This window comes from Symphodus melops (assembly GCF_947650265.1).
Source record: "Symphodus melops genome assembly, chromosome: 21".
In the NCBI taxonomy this organism is placed as follows: Eukaryota; Metazoa; Chordata; class Actinopteri; order Labriformes; family Labridae; genus Symphodus; species Symphodus melops.
The window spans coordinates 13,327,843-13,355,717 of NC_136711.1; the positions used below are offsets into that span (position 1 = coordinate 13,327,843).

The following is a 27,875-nucleotide window of genomic DNA, read 5'->3' on the forward strand; positions in this document are numbered from 1 at the left end:
TGTTAAAATAGAAAAAGATTCAAGACATTAAAAGAGTAGATCAAGTTCATTGGGTGGTATGGTGCATGTATGTATGCGTGTGTTTGTGTGTGTTAATACCAATATTCCAAATGTTTGGACAAATGAAACGAGCTTCAAAAAAAGTGCATATCCAAAATCAAATCAATAGCCTTAAAGCTTCTTAGCCCCGCTCTGATCAATATGCATGCAATCAAACTTTTTCACCGGCATTACCTCCACCACTGTTTGCCCATTGATCGGGGTCCATTGATCCCGACACTCAACCTGCATTTAGGAGCGGAAGATATGGATGTTTAGCACTTGGGACCTCATCTGTCCATTTTTGTGAACTCTGACCTTTGTGTTAATCCTCAGACAAAAGATAGAACTTATTGGAACCTATAAAGTCTGACCTTGAATCACCCCAGGGGTCGGACTCAAGCAGCAGGGTGCCAAAATGGACTCAGGCCAATACTTCCTTCTATATCCAGGAATCTACTACAACACCCTGGCAAATATTAAAATCTTTTTTTTGTCATATTGGCTTTGTTATTTGCCTGATTGGGGAAATGTTTACTTTTAAGCAAGTTTGTCGAGATTCAGTCGAATGAAACACTGGTTAAACACAACCGATAAGATCAAGAGCAAAAGAAATGAAGACGAGAGGAAAGAGAGAGTGACGAAGGGTCAATAAGGGTGGGGCAGCCAGAACCAGGGTCTAGCAGGGGATTTGCGTTCGTTGAGCCTCCTCACTGATGTGCCGCCAGGCCCTTTGAAGGGATTATTAACACATTTTGATTACTCTGGTCCAGTTGTCACAGAAAATATAACCTCCATCAGGACTAGGAAAATGGGCGGCCCTTTTCTTCTCCAGCCTCCCTTGAGTTGCTGTTGCTCCCTTCGCTCCCCACAGTCCCTCTTTGCGCCCTGGGCTGGCCCGACTCAAAGCAATCCACTAATTACAGTCTCAGACATTTTGAACAATGGACTAACACACAATTAAGTCTGATAGAGGAAAAACAGCCCCTTCAACTCACATGCATCGTTGGAAAACCAAACCTAGTTAGGGGTCTTACATGTGAGAAGGTGCTGTTTGTTGGGTTTTTAAAATGTCATAGCTAAATTGTCTGTTCCCATATGTGTTAGAGATTAGATTAATATTGGAGGATTAGGGTAATCTCTACCAATCTACCAATTATTTCTAATTTACATTAACATTTGAAGCCAAGTCCTCTTGACATTTAATGTTTCAAATCCCCCACCATGTTTTGAGAGGGGCAAATTTGTATCAGTGCCACTAAATCTGAAACGTTCATCTTTTCCCATGAATTACGAGGTTTCCCATGCCACTAGTAACAAAGGTTTGCCACAATCCTTTTTCAACCAGTTTGGATCAATAAGGTGTGACTCTTGACCACTGACAACACGCAGTCTTAGAGAGCAAGGAACCAACAAGTGCATTTTCTTTTTGCTTTTGTCCTAAAAGGCAAACAACAGGAGCACTCGTTGGCATTCTGGTGTATTGTTCATACCAACCCATCACCCCATTAGGGTCAACAGTTGTTGTGTGTGGGTTGGCCTTTTTCTTTTCAAAAGCTAAGTGGTCATAGCTGAGGGTTTCTCAAGAATTGACTGAAAACTACATTCTAAAGTCAATTTGCTTTTATGATCAGGAGTCGAACCCTTGCAGTAACTACGGCTTTTAAATGATCAAAACAGGCTCTCCAATAAGGAGTTTGAACTAACCCCCCTTTTCTATTTATAGCTTGGTCTTTAAAATGTTAAAAAGTTCTTAAAAGTTACATCACAATTGCCAAGAGTCCAGAGTAAGGATTCGCGCTTCCTTTAGTCAAACTAAGTTTAAAGTTTTTAAGTTTATTTATGGGCTTTTATGCACTTTTCCGATTTCTCGGAGGATAAAGTTAAAAACAGGACTAAGAGAGAGGGGAATGACACGCAGGAAAGGAGCCGAAAGTCGGACTCGAACAGTTTCCTCACACTGTGATGATGCTGGTGCGTAACCTTGTTTGCCACCAACGCCAAAAATAAAAGCCAATAAATATGTCAATTGAAACTATATTAAGCAAGCAGTAGGGTTTACAAACCGGTTTAAATGGGGAATAGCGACAGGCATTCGACATGTAGAAACAACAGCCGCAGCGATAGCAGAGGTTTGAGGGTGCTACGTTTTCATCCCTTTTTTCTTTGATCCAAATTTTTCAAACCAACACTCAAATGTATCCTGTAAATATAAGTATTTAAATATATACCGCATAAAAGTTGCCCTTCATGCCTTTGAATGTATTGTTCAGTTTCATAGGTCATCAATCTGAACAAAGAACACAAAACACAAAGATCCAATCACAATCTCAGGAAAAATGTCACCCAGATGCTAAAATCAAATTGTAATTAAAATCTGGCATTCCCCAGAGGTAAATGAAGAATTGTGTATTTTTCTGTTTGGATGTGAGTTCAGGCAAAAACTATGCACACAAGTGTCAGAAATGTGGACATTGAATGGTTCCATTTAGCTAAAGGCTAAAGTCTAATATCGAGTATAATGAATCTGCTACAACAAATGTAAATCTGCTCATAAAATACTCTGATACGATGCCAAACTGACCAGAGATATATGCTTAATGTTGATTTTGAGATGATTTTGCCTTCAAAACTAAAGCAGCCTATTGGTGTCTTGTTAGTGTTTGAGCTTTTGACTTCTGTGATGCACACGCCTACCCAGCTTCACACTCTGTCACTTCAAGCCCAAATGAAAAAGATGCTTACAGACAAGCAAACACGCATTTCCTTCCAGAATAAAGCCTCTTCTTTCTTTTCCAGGAACTGAGTTGGGAGATTCAGAGGAGAGAAGAAGAAAAAAAAACACATCAAGAACAAAGGGAAACAAACTCAGCAGTGACTAAAGGAGAACGGAGAGAATCAAGTAAACGGAAGAGTGGTTTTCACTGTGAACCTTAGCATCATTTACTGGGATAAGCACAGCTAATACATAAGAGAGAACGCTTCTCTTTGTAGACCATTAACCACATTTCCTGTTTGTGAAATGTATATTCATAAACAGACTGAGGAGTGAGCAAAGGGGCCTTCTCTAAACATACACATGATCTGTGGTAAGGGCCAACACAGTCGACTTCAAAGGGGTCCGGAGTGGGAGAGGTAAAAGTAGGCCAGGCCACGGCCGGGGAGAGAAGTGGCGGGGATACAGAGGGTAGAAAGAAAGAGGGGATGGAGAGAGCGATAGTGAAAGAGAGAGAGAGAGAGAGAGAGAGAGAGAGAGAGGTCCCAGTGCTGGGAGGAAGCTCAGGTGCGAGTTGTGAGGAGGCACCTTCTGTTCGTGGCTCTTAGGCCCCACTGCCCAGGACGAGACACGGGCCCCTCTTGTTTGGCCCAAATAAATCCAGGTGGCTCAAGACGCATGCCCTTGTCACTCAACACAACCTTAACCCCCCACAAAACGCACAAAAACAAACACACGTTTGATGGATTATTATTTTCCTGAAGGTTTCAGAAGTGGAACTGAAAGGGAAACATTATCTTTTTAGTTTGAGATGAAAAGACCTTCAGAGAATTTCTGACAAATCCAGAAAAGTTCAACCAAACTTATTTCCCCAAATTCTACAAAACAACATATTTTGGTATTTAAAGATGGCACTTCTATGCTCAATTTGCTGCAGGACCACTGAAGCATCGACACTGAGAAAAAACTAAGCAATGAATGAACTGTACTTACAAATATGTCCACCTCCAGACTGAAGCCTGTCCCACAGCGCAGACATTAAACACACTGAGATGCAAGGTGTGCTTGTACAGTGGAGTGACCACCTTCCTTACAGTTTAGCATCAGAGAGCTCTTTGGTTTGCTGTTCAAGTGGTGACTTTTATGACTGCTATACATGTATGCTTGCTGTACAACACGAAGGTTGCAGCAGATGGAATTGTGCTCTCGTGCTGCTGTTCATGGACCCCATCAGCACTCTGCGGCCTCATTTTAGAGAATACGACATTCAAGCTCAAATAACAACACAGTTAATGCAAAATGTGATAACAATTTGGACTTGTTTCTTTTTGTTTAAAATGTGACAGAAATGACCTGCCTCTCTGTGAAGATAATCTTGACAGATCTACACCCCTCCCCACCATTACAAGAAAATATAATAATAATAAATAAAAAAATAAAAAATCAACTTTTGCTGCAAGAAAAGGATGCTCAAACCAGTCAAATCAATTACATCAAAGATGGAGCTCACATATCCAGACTTGTTAAGTTAACTGTAGTCATATTGCAGAGGCAGGGTGCCGGAGCCATTGCTGTCACTTGACAACGCTTGCGTCTAAATTGGGAGTGAAGGCCTCCCCAGGAGAGATGGGTGAACCTGTCACAGAAGACTGAGGGAGCAGAAGTGTTCACAAAAAAAAAAAAAAAAAAACAGCACACAGCTACACACAAATACTAAATCAACAGAAGCTCCATATGCTTAAGATCTTAATCATCATCACCATCATCTGTTCTGTCCCTTTAGTGTGTGCTTTATGTGTTTGTGTGTGTGCGTGCATGTGTGTGTGCAGTTCACATGAAAAAAAAAAAAAAAAAAAAAAGGAAGGACATCTGGAATACAATTATTCCAAGAAAACCTCACACACACTCTTTTCTCGAAATTTGCATGAATTCCATACATCTGGCCTTTAAGAGGCGACAACAATTATTCACTGAGATGGTTGTTAAGAGTCCAAATGTAACCGGCCACTAGTCTAAACAGCTCATTAAAACAGCACAATACCTACTTCAAGCACACAGGAAAATTGGCATGCAACTCTATCACTGCAATATCCTACCGTTGTGAATGTCCATTCTGGATAATATAATGAATTCTGAGTTGCTTTGTGGAGAAAGTGAAAGTACCGTATATTTCTTTTTGATTTCATGACACTCTTTTCATGCACTGCTTTCTTTGTCTGCTCCCTCTGTCTGCATCACCAGAAATGTAGGTTTGGGTTTTGTTTTTTTTTAAACATTTTTTAAGTAAACTATCCTTCAGGAGAGGAAATATTTGATTAGCTCTTTGTCTGCATTTTTCCTCCAGGTCTGCTTCTCTTAACAGAAACAGAAAAAAAAAGAAAAAAAAAAAAAGAAGAAGAATAAAAATGTCATCATTAATAACAAATGTTTCCTATGTAGCATGAAAAGATTACATCTTAAAACCAAAAGATCCTGAAGTTATCTTGTTGATTTTGAGTTCCTGGATGATGCACTTAAAAGATTATAAGGAAAACATCAGCTTAATTAGTGAAACATGTTTGCTTGAAAAAAAAAAAAAATGAAAAAAAAAGGAGTGAGAGAGAGAGAGACATTCCAAGAATATTTCTTTTTCAGGTGGCGTTCACCAAACATTAAAAAAAGTCGACATCAATGCGTGGTGGAGCCTGTCCTGTGTGTAGTCCTAAGTACGCCCATATTCACATCAAACCTGAGATGGGCAAGACCAAGGAAAGTGTCCCTTAGGCCATCTTAGCCAGTCCTTCACAACTGAGCTTTAAAAGATGGGCCGTGGTACAGTACGCTGCAGTTGGCCTTGATTGATGATTGAGTAACCCAAGATCATAGATGTGCTCAGAGAGGACTTGCCGGTGCAGAGCTGTGCATACATCAGCCCTTCAGGACTACCACTCCAGTACATACATCACGCGGTGAGACTGACTGATGTGAGCACGGGGACTATGTAGACCACTTAAGGGGAGCTTTCTTTCTGCAAGGCAGACAACAGTCAAAGTTGACTTAAAATGATAAAAGCACAGGAAGCGATGACTTTGTTGTTATAAATCATATTTTATCTGGCTTTAAATAACTGAGGTGCAAACCCACGTGCGCTTGTTACTAGGAAACAAACACACCCAGACACACTTACAGCAGCACACGTATTACCTTGTGCTGATATCCTTGACAGGAGGCACGACTACAAAAGCATAACTCAGTGCTAAATAAATAAGTTCTTGCTGCATTTTTCTTTTTAGGAACTCTTGGGCTCACATAGACCCGTCCAAAGGAGTATGTACATGCATCCCTGCGTGCACAGAGGCCCCCTTTCAGCACCTTCTTACGCAGTGAGAACAAGCGGCGTCTCCCGCCTAAAGCAGCTCAAGGGCGCGGCCTATCTACCGAACGAGAGAATGCATTTCAAGCAGCCAGCCTGCCTCCTTCCACTCAGTGCCTTGGTACATTTCTATGGGAGTCAAACTGTTTGTACTGTCAAGGTTATGTTATTTAACAGGGGGACAGGAGAAGGATAGAGGCAATTTAAAATTCGGATGTGTGCTGCAACAACCGTGGTATCCAGAAGAAGTGAGAAATGAGGCCAATTAACTTCAGTCCAGCAATTCTTTCAGAGCTACATATGCGAGTCCCTTGAAATCTCTGCCATTTAAAATTTTGTCTAACGAATATTTTTTTTTTAATATAAATTGATGTGACACCAAAGAATTCAGATTTAAATTTGCTTTTTTTTTTTGCTTAATTTGCGCCGTGCTCAAGTCACAGAAATTAAAAAGGACAAAAAAATCAGCATGGTGTTTGTGGCACAAGTTTGCTTCATAACTGAGATGCAGATTCTCCTTTTTCCCAAAGCAACACGCACGGCCGCGCGTGCACTAATGTGCTCGAGCAGCACGCAGAGCACTCCTAAGGTTACCCCCCAGGACAAAAGCTTTACCGTCCCACTGACTGGCAGATGGGGCAACCAGCTGACATCTCGGCCCGACTCCGTTTCATGTTCCCCGGGTGTCTTAAACGGGCGGGCACCCTGTCTGATGGGCACGGGACAGCCAAGGAGGAAGCTCCTTTGACAAGGGAGGGGTGGGGGTGCTCCTGGGGGCTACCGTCGAGGAAAAAGGGAGCAAGGACAGACGGAGACGGCTAATGTGCTTCACTGTGTTTGGACAGTATAATTGTGTGTCTTGCAGGGTGGGAGGCTTGGGGAACTTCTACAGAAGACTCACATTAATAAAGAGCTAATGACTGCATTTAGCCCCTATAAGGTTCCCAAACACGGGATCAAATATGATCCTCAAGGCTGGAGTCGACACTTGCCGTTAAAGGGATCACGAGCTGTTGTACTTTTTAAAATATTTGACAGTCATTCAAATCTAAGAGTACAAGCTTTTCCTATTGTAACCCAAAAAGCGGCACACAGCAGTATGCAGACGTGAAGCTACAGGGTCTCTATCTGTGCTGCTGAAAAACATCTGTGTGACTATAAGCCAACTGACACGGTGCATTCACTAAATGACTCCGACAACAAAGCAGCAGCTTCAGCATCTTTAGCTAAAGAGAAGTCATTGTTGTTTCCTCACAGACCTTTGGATTAAAACCCCAGCTGTGGAAAGGACTTTGGAACAACCTAATGATACCTTCTTTAAAGACAGAAATAATATAGAAAGCTGTTCAATGTTTTTTAAAAGCATCAACGTTGTGACCTTAAACCTAGTTTCATTTCTCACTGTGATCGAGCACATTCCATCAAATGAAAACATAAAGTATAGAAACATGTCATAAGCACATGAAATGAAATTATTTTAAATATATATATATAATTGACATTATTTAAGGGAAAATTAAAAAAATCTGTGCATTACAGGTTTTATTTCCTGTTGAACGTTATTGAAAAAATAAAAGAAATGGTCTGTTTTAGATCTGCAAGGTGCAAGGCACAGTGTGCAAATAAAGGGGGTTTATTTAAACATATTTGATCAATTAATTCATTGTTTAATTGTATGTCTTACTAACGAGCTGTGTTTTTAAATTGTAAATACACAGGCTTTAAAATATCTAAATAAATAAAACCTATGATGAAAAAGTCTTTAAATGAATGATAGTAATGTTACATGTCATGAGCACTCAGCTGGGTAACAAGCTCCATGAACAACTTAGGATGACACTTTAAATGTGATATTTATCCACTTATTCATGTTTTTATGTTGAAATTATTGTTTCTTTTATAAGCGTGCTTGCTTTAAAAAAAGTGAGAATCAGTTGTCAGTCAGGTGAAAAACAAGGAACTCTCTTATTTTTCAGGTTTTTACAGATCACAAATTATAAATCTATTTCTCCCCTTTTTACTAAAACTTATCTTTGATGACTTACCACAAAACCACAGAAATAAAATAACACTATGATAAGTATTTTTCAATCACGACTGTCAAAGTCATAAAATACTTGAAAAGTACTGTTGTCATTTTAGAAAGATTTGAGCAAAGTTCAAAGATAAATAGAGCCACGCCCCCTTTGACAATTTCTTTTCTTAGACTTTTAAATGGATGTTTAAAAAAAAAAAAACAAGTCCCTGTCAGCGTGACCCGAGACTGTGAACACACACGGTTAATGGTGGTTTGACTCGTATTGTAGCCCTCCCCCTTTAAATAGCATAGCTTTCTTTAAAATCGCACAATTATCACCTTAAACCATTGTAAAGAAAATAAATAAAAGGACGTAACTGCTTTAAATCACAGCCGGGAGATTTGCTCCCCTCTAGTTGTTAGCAAGTTACAAAATGTTAAATTATTGTATGTGGCTGCTTCATTTCTCCACATCTCGATCTCTTGGTACTTTCTGAAAGCCTATCAACTCGGACCCGAATACATTTCTCCTCCTTTCTTTTCCTCCTTTTAGGGTTTTAACTGTCATCCATCCTTTTGTCATTCTCATCACTCAATTAATATTTCTGATTTACGTCCTCGGGTGACAAGGTGGCTCTCCCTACCACTCCTTTACGTTATTTCAATATTGCTTTGTCTTCTTTTCTTTTTATATTTAAGTCGGTTCTCCCTTTCTGTTTTTAATATTTCAGCACCTCAGAAGTAGCGGCTCTTTTAAAGCGCCCGTGGGGGCTCCAAGTCCTCGCTTTTGTCTGCCATTTCCTTCTGAAACAGTTTTTCTTTAACCCTGTGCGGCTCTTCACAGTTGTTGTCTTAGCTCTCTCCACTCTGTCGCGCTTTCTGCTGCTTTCTTTTTCTCCATCCCCCCCCCCACCACCACCACCACCATCCTCCTTCGCTTCTCTTCCTCCCTCAGCTTTTTTCTGTGTCAGCCAGAGGTCAACGTTACACTTTTTTCTCCTGCATGCAAGAAGGCAGGGGGTATCTTTTTAGTAATTGTAACCTAAAAATAGAATTAAAAGAGTGTGATTTAAGGTTGGGGCGAAGGTGTCTTTTTAAGATATAGTGGCGTAGCACTATCTAGACATTGGAGGGTATTTCGTTTTTGGAGATAAGATGATATCAATAAATGATTCGGACAAGGTTTGATTGAAAATATAGACCAATTTATGAACTGTGTTGAAAATCAGCTTATTTTCAAGGTTATTAACAAGTGATTCTTTGCATTTATAAAAGCAGAAATGTCCCTTTTTATGAAATAAATAGTTCCAATATTTAGCTCGTTTGTATTGGATGGTGGTAAACAAACAACACGCCACATTTACCCTGGTTTGGGAGATTCATTACGGTCTACTATTGAGAAAATTACATTGTTGGTGAAATGTAATGCGTGTTCTTAAACAATGCTAACGCTTAAAATTCTTATAAATGTTGAAGTTACCTGGTCAATCCCTGGCATCAACACAACCAACCAATCACAGCAATGTAAAGCTGCAGTCTGCTGTGTAAAAAGTGATGCATGGCTTTTAAAGACCTATGTTAAATATTTCAAACGTTCCACTAAATGTGTGTCTCGCGTACGAATAAAAAAAACAATATTTCAGAGTTAAGACTTTAATTGCAGAATGGAAAAACTAACATTTCTCTGAGAAACATTCCCTCTTGTTTAAGCCTGAAAGCTCCAATGAGCTCTCTAGTCAGATCATTACTTCCAAGAGTCTTATTATATCGAGAGCCTTGTTGAAGCTAATAACTGACTAAAGGTCTAATTATTAGATTTTCCTGTAATTGTGTTAATGCTAGCTAACACCTTGTGCAGACCCAACACACTGAGGGAGTCAAGGAGGCTAATAGTCCTTGTTGTTGGTCGTGGTGTTGGACTCATGATCTGTGATTATTCAGTTGGGAAATGTTGATAGACATCCATCTTTGGTTTTCTGTTCATTAAATTTTGAACAAACGTATCACTTATTGACGTCTTAGTAGGCGGACTTAGCTTAAGCTAATATTTGGATTTTCGCGACAGCACCTGTCGATGCACAGGGAACACACAGGGAAACAGAGGCGCACACACACAAACACATACTCGAGTCTGTTGGTTCAGCTCTTCCATTGAGGGGTGCGTATGCTAGCGGGCCCATTGTGCGCGCAAGGCCTTTTGTCTGAGCAGCCTGAAACTGGTGATTGCACCTTAGCTACCGCAGTTCAAGCGTAAACAGTGTTTTCATGCCCTCCGATATACACTGTTGCCAGTGGACCCCTAAATCCCTGGAACAGCTGAGTCCTAGGGTGTCAAAGATAATGGCGATTTATTGCAGTGCGAGGCTTTCTCATTGCCCCTCCCGCCCCTCGTTCCAATCGCCCCCCTCCACCCCCCCTCCTCCTCCCTCAAACAGATTAAAATTAAGCCTTAAACATGTGAGGATGGAATTAACACATTTAGCGAGTCTCCTCTTCCCACATCCCATTTTCGCTCCAGAGCGGCTGATCCCCGCTGCCGAACGCGGGTGCAATTTTAATGACTCGCGACGTTTTTGAAGTCCACATGAAAAAAGCGTCGCTCGCCGTTTGTGGCGGCGCTAGATATGGCTAGGCCACGGCCGGCCATGATTGGGGGGGACACATGCCGCCGACTCGGACTCCAGGCTCTTCGATAGGATCGGTGTCATTTTCCTCTCCACGATAAGACGCCTTGCTGACAAGGTCCGATTAGGAGAGAAAAAATCATTATTGCTACGCCTTTCATCCACCGGGGGTTTACCGATAAACAGCTCACCCACGGCTACATTTTCTGAGAGCGAGATGTTATGCGTTGGAGCATATATATTTAGGAAATGCGGTTTCAAGCGAATTTTTTGGGGTCTCTTTATACTTATTTCTACCTTATTTTCAAAGCTACCGAAAAATATTATTTTGAACGTTTTTTTAAGGCCTCCATTCTCCTCAGCTGAAAACTCAAGCTGTGCAATATTAAAGTCTGAACCTTCTCTTGTAATCAAAGACCTGTCAGTTTACTTTCTTTTATTATTAAAATAAAATAAACAATATTATGATTTTAACTAGTATAGAAGTAATTTACATGGAAATACCTTTAACAGAAAGAAGATACAATTGTGAAATATTAATACAATATTGTACAAAAACAAACAAACATATATTTATATATAGACTGTGTACAATTCAAACAATTCTTTCATGTTGGGACAATATGAGATCCTAATTTTTTATTTATTTATTAATTTTTTAAAGGTAGTTTTAAAGCAAGTCATGAAGATTTCGTTCATATTTTGTTTTTGGTTTTTCGGGGGGTTTTTTAAATCGATCTGGAAAAATTATACAGAGGATAAAATAATCCTAATGTTGTTTTTCAAAGAACCATTCTCGCTATATTTACACTTTATGGGAGAAAAATCATAAAAAATGTTTATTAATAACCAGAAATATGTTTAACATTCAGTTAAAAACATTTGTTATTGTGCTCAATGTTCTGAATTTTTGTTTAATGATGAATGTCGTTTTTTTCTTTTTTGGTCATAGCTAATAATATCCTCAGTCGAAAACAGCACAAGGCCTTTTTCAATAAATGTAACCGATTGTGTCATTCACTAAAGTGTTTGCTTATGGATTTGAAGAGTGACGCCACTTTGGTGGCCCAGCACCAAAAGAATCATGGAGTCTGATCTTTCGAGCGAACAGGGAGAAATAAAGTGAGTGGGAGAGAAACAGAGACGGAGACGGAGATGGAGGGGGAGAGATAGAGAGTCGGGACAAACGTGTGCTGTGTTACTGGGCCACTCCAGCGCCCATGGACTCTCAGCAAGACTCAAAGCCACACTCCGCTTCAAAAGAGAGCCATGAAGATTTTTTTTTTTTTTTTTTTTTTATGTTTACAAAAACATATTTATTTATTTCTCGTCACTCTGTCATTTATCCTTTTTCTTTTTTTTTGCCGTCCCAGCACTCCTTGCTCTGCCACTGGAATCATGTTCGATGATGCCGACGTGCTTGCCCTCCCCTCTCACCCCCCCTACTCTCTTTTAATACCAGTGCAGTTGAAAAATCAAACTGCTCTAAAACAAATTGATGTAGTCTTTAATATAGTCGTCACATCATCACAGGGTCCCTGTGTGTCTGCCTTGGTGACAACTGCAGGGCTGCTTAGCTTAGCCCAGCGATGGCTGCCACTTTGTTGGTCGCTTCAATGATTTATCACAAAAAGAGAGGGAGATTGTGAGAGAGGGAAGAGAGAGAAAACAAGAGAGACGAAAGAAAAGTCCCCTGGATCATGATTGAGTCGCTGGCACCTTTGATTGACAAGGTCTAATCAGCTTATCTCCATCCTAATAAAGTTGATAGCCTGCGGTGCTGCTCTCTACCTGGCATGGCGTGAACTTTGGGCTTGACTGGAGCCCCCAAGGGGCCGGCCCCGGCCCTCTCTGCTTATCTGAACGGGACTGAAATCAATCCCTAATGAGCTGTTTTCATTTTGCAGGATTGATTACAGGCCCCTAAACACCAAGAAGACTCGCCTAAGAAGTGTTCTCAGCCTCTTGCTGGCCACCTTTAAAATGCAGAGTAGCGACGCTTTTGTCTGTGTCAGTCTTTGTTTCTGCAGCTCATTTCTGCTGCCATTGCGAAGTTATTTGTGTCAACTGAACAAGCATAAAGGGGGATGAATTCTCAAAGTAGATTCACTCCACAGTTTCTGGTTGATTTCCTGAGTTGTTCTTTTATTAAAATCATGCTTCAGAAATGCATCCATTATTTTATGATAGTAAAAAATTAAAACACGTTAAAATTAACCCTACATAAGTCATGTCCTTATAATCAAACTACAAAAGCTTTAAGCGCCAGTAACTACAGCTACTGTACGTTTAATTTAAAATGTAAGCTCATATAAAGTTTTCAATTACTTTTAAATGCACGAATACAATGAAAGTGCTCCAATGATTTACAGTTCAACAGCAAAGACTGTTCTAAGTCCTATCTATTGGAAACACTCCATTCTAACAATAATAGCACAATACAAACATTGGATTTTTTTTTAGGATTTGAAGGGAACATTTTTCAAACCATTTTATTTTAACTGTCACTGCGTCAACTATCTTCCACTGGATGAATCAAAATCAGAAAGGTGGAGAAAATAGTTATAATCATAATCTGAGACGCTATTTATTTCTCAACAAGCAATCGTAAATCATTCAAAAGTATTTTTTTTTAACTGCAAAAAAAAAAAAAAAAAAGCTTTCAAAGTAGCATGTCTTTGATTTTAGCATCAGTCAAGCCTCCACATTTGGGCATTTCAAATGCCCCTGACTCAAATGTAGTTAAATTGGCTAACTGCATGCCCTCCCTCTTTATTTAGAGCCCTCTTTAACTGGGCTAGCCCCCGTGTCTGCTTGTTGCTCTGCCTGGGCTTTTAAGTCGGTGCTCCTCACTAATGAAGTTCTATACTTTATTTATGAGACAAACAGAGGTCCCTGCTTCTTGAGTGTGTGTGTGGTAAATAGCTCTGTATGTCCAAAGAGTGTCCTCTATATCCCTGTGAGGGCTCTCACAGCTTTTGGCAAGCCTTTGTTTTTTGCTAAATACACTGGGGACACTGAGATTGGTAGGAAAGAAGAAAAAAAACCTCAAATCTGATAAAATGGTACTCTGTGAAGATTCGCCTTTTCTTAGAACTAAGAGTCCTCTCTTTTCCTCCTTAAATGTGACCCAGAAGCATCCTGGCTTTTTTAGTTCCTGGTCATTAAGAGATATATTGTAGACACTGAAGAGAAAAAGGGGGCAAAGCTGAGTTTCTGCACTATTTCTTTGTTCAGGATCTATCTCTTTGAAATAAAACGTCTTTTACTTCCACTTCCTCCCATTGGTCAATTACAGTTCTTAAGGGTGACTGTGTCATTGTGGATGGAGAATCCTACTTTGAATTACGGGAAAATAACGACGCTAAACTGCTCTTGGTAAGAAAAAAAGAAAAGAAAAAAAGTACAGCTCAGATGTCTGAGTGGATTTAAGGTTTTTGTGGCAAGGAAAGTGTTTGCACAATGACTAGAGAGTGTCTGATTGGAGAAACACTTAACGCTGCAATTATTCCTGTTTAACGTCTGTTGCTGCTACACCTTTGTGCTTTATGACTCACAGATTATTCCTCAATAACTGCCGATGCCACGTTCATAATGTGCACGAATATGGGGTGGTACACTTTGATTTTTGTTTTGTTTTGTTTTGTTCCAAAAGAGAAGCAAAATACTGCAAGAAACAGTTTAGAGTTTACAAAAAGAAATCCCAATCCAAAGTGTGCGATTTGTTGCAATCCTCTGAGAACGTTGCTATCTGGACAGAGCAACGTTTGCTTAAGATGTCCGGCGAGGTGTTGTGAAACGCAACAATGGAAGCACAAAAACAAATATATTTCTCGAGCTGGGTGAACAGCTCGAAATGAAAGACTGAATACAGAGTCAAAAGGTGAAGTCAGTCTTAACCTTAAAAACCAGGAGATCAATATGGCTTGTGTCCAGACTTTTAGTTGAATTCGAGAGCTCAGCTTGTATAGTCATTAGACTGGTGTGCATATTCCCTGCGTATCTTCCTTCTTTGTGCCGATGTATTCCCTGTTTGACCCACAAACTTTGCCGTTTCAGGTTGTGCATCTGAGCGGAGGGTTGGTATCGACAGCAGAGCAAAAGAAAAGGGTCATGGATTAAAGGCGCGGGGCTGAGCTTCCCCGCCATACCACAAACACAGACCCAGCTGGTGTGGACCAAGCCAAGTGTGTGGGACCGAGGCGAGATAAACGAGCATTGTTCTTAGCGAGCCGCACACACACAGTGGACGAGACAGCCACCGGTGACATAGAGGTCAAGGGGCATGTGGTTGACTACAGCAGGAAAACCGACGGTCCCAGTAGGTAGTGAACAATGTTAGCCATGGCCCACTTCTTTAACACCAACCAGCTGTGAAGGAAAACATAAAAAAAAACGAGCCAGTCTGGTAAATGATACGACTGGGTGGAATTTAAAAAAAAAAATAAAAAAAACCTGTCAGCTGTCGCAGAATCCGACACTCGAGAAACTCGGAAACGGTGGGATCATCTGAGGCATTTGAATCAACCTTTTTAAGCAGAGAATGTAGATTGTATTTATGAATCTGTGAATGCAAGTAACAGAGAACATCAAAAGCAGCTGGTCTGCGTGCGAACCTGCCTTGACTTGAATTATTAAATCTGTCGATGTCGCGCACGCCAGCCACCCCGCGATTATAGTGTAAATTGACAAACTTTTTCAAAACTACAACGGAAGCCACGGAAAGCTGGTTGATACTTCAAGAATGAGCTTTGATACATCTCTGAGGAATACACTCTGCCTCGATAATGTGGTGACTGTCAGGAAGGAAGACAGGGAGGGGGGGGGGGTATGCTAACTGGTTAAATCTATTTAAGATCCCGATGAGCTTTTTTTTTTCTTCCTATTTTAAGATAAAAACAATCCTTGATAATGAGGAAAAAAGGAGTTGTGTGGGGTTTTTTTTTTTTTGGATGGTTTATTTAGAAAGTGATATTGTGTTTTTTCTTCTTCCTTCTACGCTGAATTAAGAACTTCAGGAGGAAAGCTGACGTTGTTTATTTTTTATAGACCCCCCTGTCTGTTAGTGGAAAAAAAAAAAAACCCACCACCAACACACATACATACACAAAAAGACACACACAGTCATGGAGATGTACGAGATTTCTTCAGGAGCAGAGCAAGGAGATGCGGCGCCCGATCTGCCGCCTGTGCACCTCTCTCTCTCCCTCTCTCTCCCTCCGTGGCTCGCCTTTGATGTGCTCCAGAAAAAATGTCATCAGGCGTCAAGGAAAGAGGTTTTGTTTTTGTTTTTTTTCCCTTTTCGACCCCCCTCTTCCTCCTCCTTCTCCTCCAAACACAAACACACATCCACCCACCTCGCATATAAGCAAGACAATTTGCTGTCGCTCACTCATCCCTCACCACTATCTTAACCCCCCGCCAACAGCACCATTCCCACTCTTTGCCTAACCCAATCCGAAACAGAATACGTACCAGTTTCTACCGCTATCTGGTAGCCGGCCTCCAGTCTCCGTGATGACCTTTCCAGCTTCTCTGTGTTGTCCAACAGATGTGCTCTCTGCAACAAATGGAGAGAGAAAAATAAAGCTGGAGAAACAAACAGAAAAAAAAAAAAATAATAATTTGATTGAGAGGACTGGGACCCATTTCAAAGAAACACATCAACGCTGTCACATAAACAGACAGACCACATCCACAGCGACAACATAATACAGCCAGGTTGGCAATAACCTTCATGGATGACAATGTGTTATATGCTGATGGAATATCAAGCATATGCATGTTGGGAGTGACAGTGGAAGAGGTGCTGCTGCCTCATCTTGGACATAAAAAACATGAAGTTCTTTGAGGTGTGTTGCCTGCTCTGATTGTTTCACAGCACCGGCTTCTGCTGCACGCGCCGAAGTTAGGGAAGGGAGGTGGAGAGAATTAAAATCAAATCCGTATTTGAAGTGTTCCAGGCACATCGAAATTCTGTCCAAGTTATGGCTTCCAACTGGAGAAAATCACATCAACCTCCAAAATGTGGCTTTTTGATTTCATCATCGAGTCATTTTTACTTTTAATTATTACCATTAAAAATCTGAATATCTGACCCTATTCCATTCTCTCAACTGTATAACTTTATACAAAATGAACAGCGGAGACACGTGAAATGTAATAGCTAACATGAAACAAACAAAACTATTACTTTTTCTTTCTGCTTTGGGTCTATTCAGATTAGTGCACTGCAAACAGTATTCATAATCTACAAACTCACCCCCCTCCATGACTTACTCACAGCTACTGACAAGGCTGCCCATTGACAGAGTTGACTTCACAGAGCACATCTGAAAAGGATGTGTTCATAAATACTTAATAAAGCAATTTGATCTCTTTTTGTTCAAAGCGGTTGTTTATGAGAACCAAGGCGATACCCCATGAAATACCTCACGTAAACATACAGTATGTATTGATGGATAACAGCAGCTTCTGAGATGGTACACCAATTGTTTAGGCTCTGCTGCATCGCTAAAGAACTCAAGTCTGACAAGCAAGGCGAGAAGAAAAGATCTGACTGTTGGCCTTGAGGTGCACCTTAAGAGTTTTCAATAGTAGCACTTTAAGTTACGAGTTGTTTTCACTGTAAACATATGGCCATCACTGCACTAAGCACTGATAACTAGAAAATAAAGGTGCAGTTCAATGGAAACACTGAACTGTATATTATACAGAGTTAAAGAAGCTTCATTTTTCCTCAGTACTGTAGAATATGGAGGTGCCTGTATCAAAAGGTTCAGAAAGCAGTGTGACCGGTAAATTTGTAATTGGAACACATAAATATGTCTTGCTGGACTTCTACTACCAATCAAAGCGCTTACATCGAATAAATCCATTCACACACTGATGATGCTTTATCATTTGGCCGTCAGCGTTAACTCATCCCATTCCTAAGCACTCTCCCACCACTGGCTATGCCAGGGGAGCAATTTAGGGTTCAGTGTCTTGCCCAAGGACACTTGAGTTGCTGAGTCTGGATCATTAATATTAAACAGTTGTATGTATACGCTTTCTGGTTGATTTAAAATCTTTTTCTTTCTTTTTTTCCCCACAGCAAAAATCTGAAAACTCTGATTTTCACCTCAGCTAACAGCCACAGGTAGTTAAGATGAAATACTGTCGTCAGACGGGGAGAATTAGTTTTTTTAAATGAAAATGACTCACAGACAATGACTGGTCTGTTTTTATTTTTATGTATCTTTATTTATTTTTATTTCTGTATCTATTTATTTTATTTTCATTTATTTATTTTATTTTATTTTTTTTATTTTTTTGGTGGGGGGTGTCATTGTCATTTTTCCACCTAAAAAAAAAATCATGTTTTAAATTTGATTTGGTTTGTGTCTGACCTTGTACTGTGTGGATTCCTAAAACCTAATAAAACAAGTGTCTCATTAAAAAAATGGATGTGCTGTGTCACAGAAGAAGGCTAACCATGGAAGCATCTGTTTGACTGTTTGAAATAAATCCTTGCTTTTGATCATCATAGTATCTCCAGTGAGACTTTCAATACCAAACAAACTTTTTGGAGCTTGGTTTAAATTACTAAAACTATTTCTACTTTTTCAGAAAAATGTTAAGCAAATATTCAATGTGTATTTCAGATTAAGGATCTTAATTCAAGTTTGTGCCGACTGTTTATACATATTTCTTTGTATAGTTGTCAATTTTTATCATGAAGTCAAGACAGGATGTAATCTAAATAAAGCTTCAGTGTATACACCTCCAAGTTGTCCGCTGTAGCAAACCCAAAATACGAACTGGCTCTCATTAAAATCAAACTGAATTCAGCGAAGAGGATCATGAAACATCAAAAACACGGAAGGCCGAAATGTTTACTCCAACGTTGTTGGTTTTAGGTTTTGATGGTCTTTCTAATATGCTCTGTTAAGAATCTGATCAGATGTAACATATCTGACACTCAAAAAACAACCCAATGAATGACAACCGCCTCTCTGACAAGGGTTTATCCCCAGCACATGAGTGAAGGGGACAGGGGGGGGGGAAGTGAAATCTCGAGTTTTGGTAAGGCTGTCAAAATGCGTAACAGCTAATCACTCAGAGGAAATAGAAGGGGGGAAAGGAACGTAGAGAGAGAGAAAGAGAGAGAGAGAGAGAGAGAGAGAGAAAGAGGAAAAAGTCAACGACACACTTTTCAAAGTTTGACAATAAGAGGGGTGGGGGGAAAAAAAGAGCAGGGAGGAGAAAACTCCCTTTTGAACTCTTTTCTTTCCCTTGCTTCCTTTTTCTTGGCGCTGCTGACAGATGTCATTTAAAATTGCAGAGATACTTTTAAATAGTTAAAGGGAGGGCAGAGGGAGGAGGATGGAGGGATGGAGAAACTGCTGGGTGGGTGGATGGGTGTCGAAATGGGCTGCTGAAAAGACGAAGAAGAGTGATTAGGATGGTGACGGCGGGCAGGGCGGGATGCGAGGTGTGGTGGGCTTTTTACTGGTAAAGGTTCAGCTTGGTGTTGGGGTGACGACACGTGGGTAGTAGCACCAACAGAGATCGCGGCAACTACACACGGGAGGAAAACAGACACAGAGCTCGGGCTATAATGAGCCCCTATGGATCAGAGGGGACGTATTGACATGCAATGCTTAAGCTAATACACCTAGACCATGGCTGCAGTGCCTGTGTGTGCCTGGGAGCATGAGGCAGCCGGGGATACTGACAGAGTATTGCACACTCCCCTGGTTCTTCAAAGAGCTCAAGTGATTAGTATGTTATCATTACCATTCGAAACGTGATTTTCCTATTCCCTCTCGGCAAAGGTGACACGTCTCGGGGAGACGGCCGGCAGACTCGCTGCGATGGAAAGCCACTTCAAACGCTTTCTCCTCCTGAATTTCTCTCTCTCTCTCTCTCTCTCTTTCTCTGTCGTTCTGTCTTCTTTTAGGGCCAGGGGGAGGGGAGGGGAGGGGAGGGGAGGGTGAGTGTAGGTGGGGTGGGGTGGGGTGGGTAGGTGGGTTGTTGGGTGTGCATGTTGGGAAGGGAAATGGGGGGGGGGTGAGTTGAGGGTAGCTGGAGGGTAGCGGTGGCAGTGAGGGAGTATATACACGTGTGATCATTAGAATAATGCGCCCCGAGTTTGACGGTGACAGAACCTGAAGGAAAAGGGTGAGAGTTCAGCCACAGAGAATCCAGTAATGGCACACTGTGATGGCCCCTAATAATGAAACAATCCTGGCATGGACACAGGATGAAACAGAGGAAAATAATGAAAAGGAACATGTACAATTAAAACTAAACATCCCACACATCATCGTCACAGGACCGGATAGATTGACAGGTTATATCTACTAAATTGATCTAAAATAAGAAGACTTGGAAATAGATTTTGTTCTAATATCTGAATGGTACACGTGACTCAAACACATTTCAATGTATCCAGGTGTTCTGTTCTGGTTAGCAAGCAAATTCTAAGAGACTCTTGTCAGCGTTTTTTTTACTGAAGGGAATCCAAAGTGTCTGCCAGCTCCTACTGTGCTACACACCCCATATCAAGGCTTGACCCCCGCGGTTCTGATAAAACCGATGTGAAACTGGCAAAGACACGCATTTCGTCACACAAGAATCGAGCTCAAATACTTTGGAAAATGTGAAAATCAGATCTGCCAGTACTACACTTAAGAAAAACTAAAAGGGTCTAATCTAAATCCTTTCTGATCGTCTGGTGGCTTCCAGGCAAAGGATTTGAAAATAATATATGATAAATATTATGCATCTCTAAGTGCACCCCCCCCCCCCTCAGCACCACTGTTTCCGCCTATGCATGTATGCCTTTTCATCTGACACCTACATTTTGAACAAAGATCTTCATAGGAACCTCGAAAAATTGTGTTTTTTTGTTGTGCCTTTTTTTTTCTTTTCGCGTCAAGAAACACTCTTCAGTTGTAAGTTATTAACAGGGAGCCCCAGAACAATGCAGCTGTAGCTCAAAAGAGAAATCTCTCTCTCTCTCTCCCCTCTTCTGTTAACGCTCTCCTGCCTTTTTTTCCAATATCAAACACAGGCGGTTACTATCACCATTTTCCAAAGTTCAGATGATTTCCTTATTATTTCAATAAGGGTGGGGGGGGGAGAGTCAAAGTGAATAATGATGACAGCTGTGATTCAGACTGACTGTGTGATCTTCTGTGCCGTTTGTTTGGGACTTGTAAGACGAGGAATTACAAGTGTCAAACAGCTGTGAATATGGGTGCTAAATATTTAAACGTGTTTTTCAGCTGAAGAAAAAAAAAAGTATAGTTTTTTTTTTTTTTTTTTTTTAAAGCAAGGCTTAAGTGTGTATAAGCTGTGCCAGCCTTTGATTCAAATGCAGGAAGAGCAGAAGCAGACTGCGATGGAGAAGCGTGATGGTGTGGAGATTTTGGGGGGGGGGGGTGGGGGGGGGGGGGTGTACTCTAACTGTACAGATTGGGTCATTCATAAAGGGACTGACAGGTGAAGATCTGTGTTTGAACCTTCTGTGGCCGGGAGGGAACGTACTGGAAGTTGGGAAGAAGGAGGGTGGATTGGAGTTTGATTACATGGTAGTCGATCCAGGATGGTGATTTATAATTATGAATTCTGGTGAAAGTTGGTGCTTTGTTAGGAAATGAAGTAGTAGAATCTCTGCTGAACATAACTTCACTCAAAGGTTACAAACTGAAGGTAAACATGCTGCAAATGACTTGAGCTTCACAATGTGACCTACAGAAACAAAACCTGCCTGAAATGGGGCTTAATATTATTTTCTTTTCATTTGAATGTTTTATTGGGTTTTTTTTAATGACTTATGTTCAGTATAAATTGTGAGTTTCTCATATCGTCAGGATTTTAAAGCGTATTTCTGACCTCATCAAGCACACAGCGTTATTAAAAGATTCCACAAAGTAAATGGAAATGAGCATTTTCTGTTTGACTAATCTTACCGGTCTGTTGAAACTAAAATGTTAAAGTTTAAAATCATTAAAGTCGGGTCCATCTTTATAAAGCACTTTACAGTTCAACACAATAAGACGCTTAGTCCGAACAGGAAATCAACAGACTGATCATTTTGGATCATCACGCTTGTTATGTCATCTATCTGTATGACACTGAGTTGAACTTTCTAATAGTGAAGTTAATTTGATAATGATTATGAATGAACAAACTCAGATAGTTCAAACATTTTTTTAATGAGACACTTGTTTTATTAGGTTAGTTCTCACATTGACATACAAGTTCCGCAGTTCCATTGCATCACCATTGTTGTGTTCACCGCCTCATTAGGAGAGTATAGTAGTGGAGAGAGTAACGCAGTATGTCCCAACCAGATGTGAACTAGTACATTAGTTTTGTTTCGGGGCTTTTTGGGCCGTCATTTCAGAGACAGGAGAGAGAGAGACAGGAGAGAGAGAGACAGAGAGAGAGAGAGAGAGAGAGAGAGAGAGAGAGAGAGAGAGAGAGAGAGAAGGGAATAACATGCAGGAAAGGATCCACAGGTCAGACTCGAACCCTGGCCGCCCGCTTGGAGGATAGTATCTTCTGTACATGGGGCCCCACTAGGCTAAACACTTTGTTATATGAATAGTATTTAATGAGACGAGAGGTGGTAGCAGTTTCTTCCTAATTCATAGAAAGCTTTTCTGTGTCAGCTTCACGGATCTGCAGGTTTCACATCGTAGCTTAACCGTATCTGCTCACCTAAGAACAGTTTTAAGGTGTTGAAAGTGTATTCAATTAGTCTGCCAGTATATCAAATACAGGCACAGCACCGGGCAGTTTCAAGAGTTTCATTTAGACATCAACGTGTTTCTTGGATTTGCTGCCTGTCTGGTTGCATTTGAGAATCAATAACAATGTTGAAATGGACAAAAACAATCATTGAACACTGGGAATTTTACGCATGATGAGTTATGATAAACAATTAGATGTAAATGAATCGAGTATGTTAACTGTTGGAAGAGGCGGAGACGTCAACGGAACAGGGGATGATACAGAAGGTCTTAAACAGCAAGTTGAACAAAAACATGAAATAAGAAGATTTATCAGTGACGAAGATGGCCTCGTTTGAAAACAGTGAGGGAGAGCAACAGTCTCTTTTAAATGTAAGAACTTGATCAAGTCCGGAACTTAATGAAGCTACTCTCTGCCTAACTTTATTCATCAATGTTATTCTTAAAAAGGAGAATCAGAGGTTTTATCTTATCTACACTTTCTGACATGTAAGGTTGGGAAACCTAATCTTTATTGAATCCATTATCTCTGACTCAAACGTGCAACAACTAAAACAGTGTCCAAATGAACCGATTCAAATGTTCTTACGCGAGAGACGGAGGGCAAATTGAAATTTCAGTGGGAAAGCAGAATGTAAATTGTTGGAGCAGAGGAAGCACTTACCTCTTCACGCAACTTTATCAGCTGCATCACGAGGGCAGAAAGAGAAGAGAGGGAAGAAAAGATGGAGAGAGTTAAAAAGAGGGAGGGAGGGAGAGAGAGATAAAAAAAGACTGTAGAAGTATGGCAGGAGGAAGAGCAGTCATAAGGCTGGGGACAGAATTAACCCTGACAATTTATCTGTTGGCATGTTTAGCATTTGGAAAAATCACAAGACAAACACATTAAACGGAAGCTAAACGCGCAGCTCGGGCTGTCTTTTTTTTTTTTTTGTTGAACAAACAAAGATCAAGTCCTGGCGCTGTCACATGAAACAAAGAGAGGGAATGGATCGCTCCATTCGTGATATCAGCTATCATTATCAAAAAAGTCACATCAAAATGGTTGATAAAGTGGGAGTGGGGGGGGGTGGAATAAGTGTAAGTCTGCACAGTCACAGGTTTAAATGGGGAAATTGTGTTATATCTGTCACTTTGCTGAATTCACTGGAAATGGATGAAAAGGAAAGATGTGCCCTTTGGAGCCCGAGGTGGAAAAATGCTGAGCCATTCCATTTGTACCGCTGTTTGTCAACGCTGATACCCTGTCACCTTTTTTCCCCCCCCCCATGTAGCCTTCGCTCCTCACTTAAGGTGAATGCTGTTGAAAACCATGTGAGCCATGTACCACTGTACATACATACAGTGCAGGGCTTCTTATTGGGACAGCGGCAGATCATGAAAAATGAATCTTAGCATAGCTATACATTTTTGATGAAAAGGAATGGCAAATTTAAAGTGAAGTAAATAAGAAATGCTATTTCTATTCCCTGTCCTGGAAACCCCTTACATCCCTGATAATGAATCAGACATTCAAGGGAGGGAAACAATCCCATTGGCCATTAATTATGCCTAATCACAATTTAAGAGGTTGCTACCCTGGCCTGTTCTAAGTGAGGGCTCTACGAGAAGAAGAAGAAGAGACGGCTCCTCGTGGGAATGCAACACGTTTGGCTGAAAAAGGGGGAGGACAGATTCTTTAATTTGAAAGCGTTAAAACAGTGGGTTATTTTTTCATTATTTAAATCCACATTTCTTGGCCAACACTGGAGGGAAGCAGATCTTAAGGGAGGCTACGAGCTACTACAGCATCCAGTGTTTATTTTCAAATGGTTTAGTTCATAGGCGACCAAAAAAGGCGACTGTTTTCTTTTTTTTTAAATCTTGAATCACGAATTTAATTGCAAACTTGAAGATTTGATAAAGTAACAGCTGGGAGAGGGTCACAAAGTGTGCAAATATTTCAGAAAGTGTGACAAAGTGAAGAAAATAAAGCATCAGCTCCTTCTTCCTGCTCTCATGACCGAAATAAAATCTGAGAACTTACATTTAACGCCTGATCCTTTTACACGATTATACAGAAAATAATTCAACCGCGCCGCCTCCATATCTCACCTCTCTTTGTTTAACATTGTCTGTAAACACTCAAAGATATTTGACACTAAAGAACTAAATGCAGGGGGAGAACATTTACTGTATTAAAAAAAACGGAAATTTCCAGTCCTTTCCACGTTACAATGCTGCATTCGAAACAGCACGACACGCCACAGAGATTTTCGAAGCATCTCAAAATAGTTTGTGCACTTTTTTTTTTTCCCATATTGTGCCCTCGAAAAACACATGTATATATAACTATGAAGGATAACTGGAATAGTGCAACTCTAAAAAATGTTGTCAATACCTGCAACGTGGGAGGTAAACAAGCATAATTGCATGTTTTTTGTTTTTTTTTCTAAAGAGATCTTCCTTGAGAATGTCGAGAACGAGACGTGCTCAAGGATGGAAACGCGTCGTCTTCGAACTCAAGCAACAACTCCTCTAAGAATGCATTATTGAAGAGGCCAAAGTTTAAAACGACACTGTGGATGTGATTATTTGGGACTTGAAAAACAAATCCAGCGGATCCTGCGATCCCTGACCCCCCCCCCCCCCCCTCCGCCGGCTCTGCCATCAGTCAATGGGTACCAGACAAAACTTGTTCGAGCTCATTTGTGCTGCCTGACTGATTGCAAGTCCTCGTGAAGGATTTGTTAAAACTATACGAGGTGCCATGTTGAGCTGCCGTTTCTTCCTGTCGAGCTTTATTTTTCTTTGGCATCTGTTTTCTTTAAAAACAGTCAACGGTGCTCGCGCTGCTCAACAGATACAGAGCAGTAAATACTGAATATTGTAAATGTTATAATTACTCCTGCATGAGCGCCTTTTCCTTCTGTTTTTTGTGATGCCTGCCAGTATTCAAAATTGCACTGCTGCAATTTTTCTGTTATGATAATCAGCAATTTTTTTTTTTCTTTTTTCAAACAAAAGATTTTTTTTTTTTTATCCAATACGGAATTCGATACAAGTGGTAATCTGCTTCCTTTGTAGCCTGTCAAATCTGGTCCATGCCGGCTCAAACCAGCACAATCTCTTGTGGCCAAGCCTTCTGCTGTGACTGAAATCGAAACTATTCCGTGTAGTGTTGGTGTGTATGTGCTGCTTTGTGTGTGGTGTCTGAGAGTATGTGTGTGGGGAGTCTGTGTGCGTGTGTTGCATGCAGAAGGAAACAGAAAAGGAAAAAAAAAAAAAAAGTGCAATAGTAGCCTACCACATTATTAAAAAAAAACGAGCGATAGTGCCAATTCAGTTTCTGTCCGCATACAGATAACAAATAAATGCCGAACTCTATTAAATCGTCCTTTAGCCATTATCGCAGGGCCAACACGCCATTTTCAGAACTTATGACAGTCCCCTATTTACTTAGCTATAAATCCTTGCCATGTAACCAACAGATTTGTGACTGGTAATGATCTGCTCAGCCAGGGCTATATAAAATGATCCTGACCTCTTTCAGATCGTCAGGAATTAAATTGACCGACTTGCCCCGGCCCCCACCATCTTTTTCCCCTCTCCTATCGCCGCCGTCTCGTTAGATTAAAAAAAAAAAAAGCCTGAAGTTCCGAGCACTCCACTCACAGCACGACCAAGACAAGTATTATCTCTGGAACTTTTTTAAATGAAAATGAGGTAAACACGGCACCTGGGAGAAAAAGGGAAAAAACTTCTATCATCCATTTACTTGAATCTGGCCTCAGAATGAACTCTCTCTCTCTCTCTCTCTCTCTCTCTCTCACACACACACACACACACACACAGGCTTTGTTAGTGTTTCATATGCTCTTTTATATACAACCTTTCAATTCTAACATCAGACTAATTTAAAGCTAATCATTACTCCTTTTTCCAAAATTTAACTATTTATAATTTATGGCTTAAAAATTCTCATTTTCAATCTTCTTATTTTTTTTTTTTTTTTTTTTTTTTAAAAGAACAATAAGGAAAATAAAAAGAAATTAGGACAATTAAAAAAAATCAACAAGTCACTTAATCTAGTTTATATCAGTTTTGGCCCACATTTCCAAAGATAAAAGAAAAATTACACCTTTGTATTTTATTTGTATCTCTCAAATGACTTTTTAAATTTTATTAAGATCAATTCAATTTCAGAATTTAAATTGGGATTTTTTTGTCAGATGATAAATAAGAATTAAGTTATAAAAAAGATCAAATGTCACAGTGTGTGTATGTGTGTTTTTAAAGAGGCATCTTGTTGTTTTTCATTTAGTAGAGACAATATTTTAAAAAGCCAAAATCATATTTAAATTAAAATCATTATCAAAATAATTGAGTAATTATTTAATAATTGTAATGGTCATAATAACAGTACCTACATTTATAATAAAGATAATTAGCCCTAAAACAGCATTGTGACTCTAAATCTGTAACAGTGATGCACAGAGTTGATCAAATGTCTTTAAAAAAAGTAATGTTCAAACATTTTTCTTTGAGCGGTGTCAATCCTACATAATAAATATAGCTTTTAAATATGTTTGTTTACATTTTTAATGAAAAGGAAATGAGATTTGAAAGGCAACGGAATGTGTTTTTCCAGCTTTCCTTTGACAGGGTTTGGATTGAACTCATCAGTGTCTCAAATGTGACATTTCTGACAGCGACTCTCCTTCCAACTTGTGCAGAAAATGTCAGAGTCACTTTTGTGTCTCACTAATTTGCCTGGAATATGCATTTCAATTACACACGCAGAGCTCGTGATACATATGTTTGTAAGATGTGCAGTTCATGGGTCATCATTGAAATGGTAATAGGAAAATGTTCAAAAAAAAAAAAAACAGAACTTTATTTAGCTTAGCTTGGCTGCAAATCATCTAAATATACACACTTAAAGCACTGTGGGACTAAATGTGTAAATGTGCATTTGAGCATTCGTCTTTGTCTTTTTTCTTCTTTTTTCCTGAGTGCCTGTTTGGAAATGCAAAGTATTTATTTGCATGCGTGTCTGTGTATGTGTGTGCCTTGAGACACTGTAACCCCTCCGAGTTGACAGCCGGTTCTAAAGACAATATATAATTAGTCAAACGACGTTTTGGTCAGAGTTGAGAGTGGCTGCGTTTGAGTGGCAGCTGTGCAGGTGAGAAATAGGTAAGTGTGTCTCAAACGTTAAAACGCTGTTTTTCTGAGTCCGTTGATGTATCACCGGTTTGATGCGGTTCTACATTGATTCAAAACAACTTGGGTTTAAAATAACATTGCAGCATACTTTGGCCCATTAAGATCACAATGCGAGATAATTGTGTTCCGTCTTCGTTGCCTCTGTCATAACTGCTGTGAATGAATCTTTTGT

The 27,875-nt window shown here is 40.1% G+C and overlaps 1 protein-coding gene across 4 annotated transcripts in view; it reads right to left on the minus strand.

Moving 5' to 3' along the window:
• The window catches only part of vti1a (vesicle transport through interaction with t-SNAREs 1A), a 115,728-nt gene that overhangs the window by 61,976 nt on the left and 25,877 nt on the right, over positions 1–27,875 (minus strand). For 2 of the 4 annotated variants that reach the window (XM_079333791.1, XM_079333793.1), the window contains exons 5-6: positions 23,160–23,180; positions 16,224–16,308 (exon numbers count right to left, since the gene is read on the minus strand). In XM_079333791.1, coding sequence (XP_079189917.1) covers positions 16,224–16,308; positions 23,160–23,180 — 106 coding nt within the window. The remainder of the gene's footprint in view (positions 1–16,223; positions 16,309–23,159; positions 23,181–27,875) is intronic. The other 2 variants (XM_079333792.1, XM_079333794.1) reach the window with 1 other exon arrangement.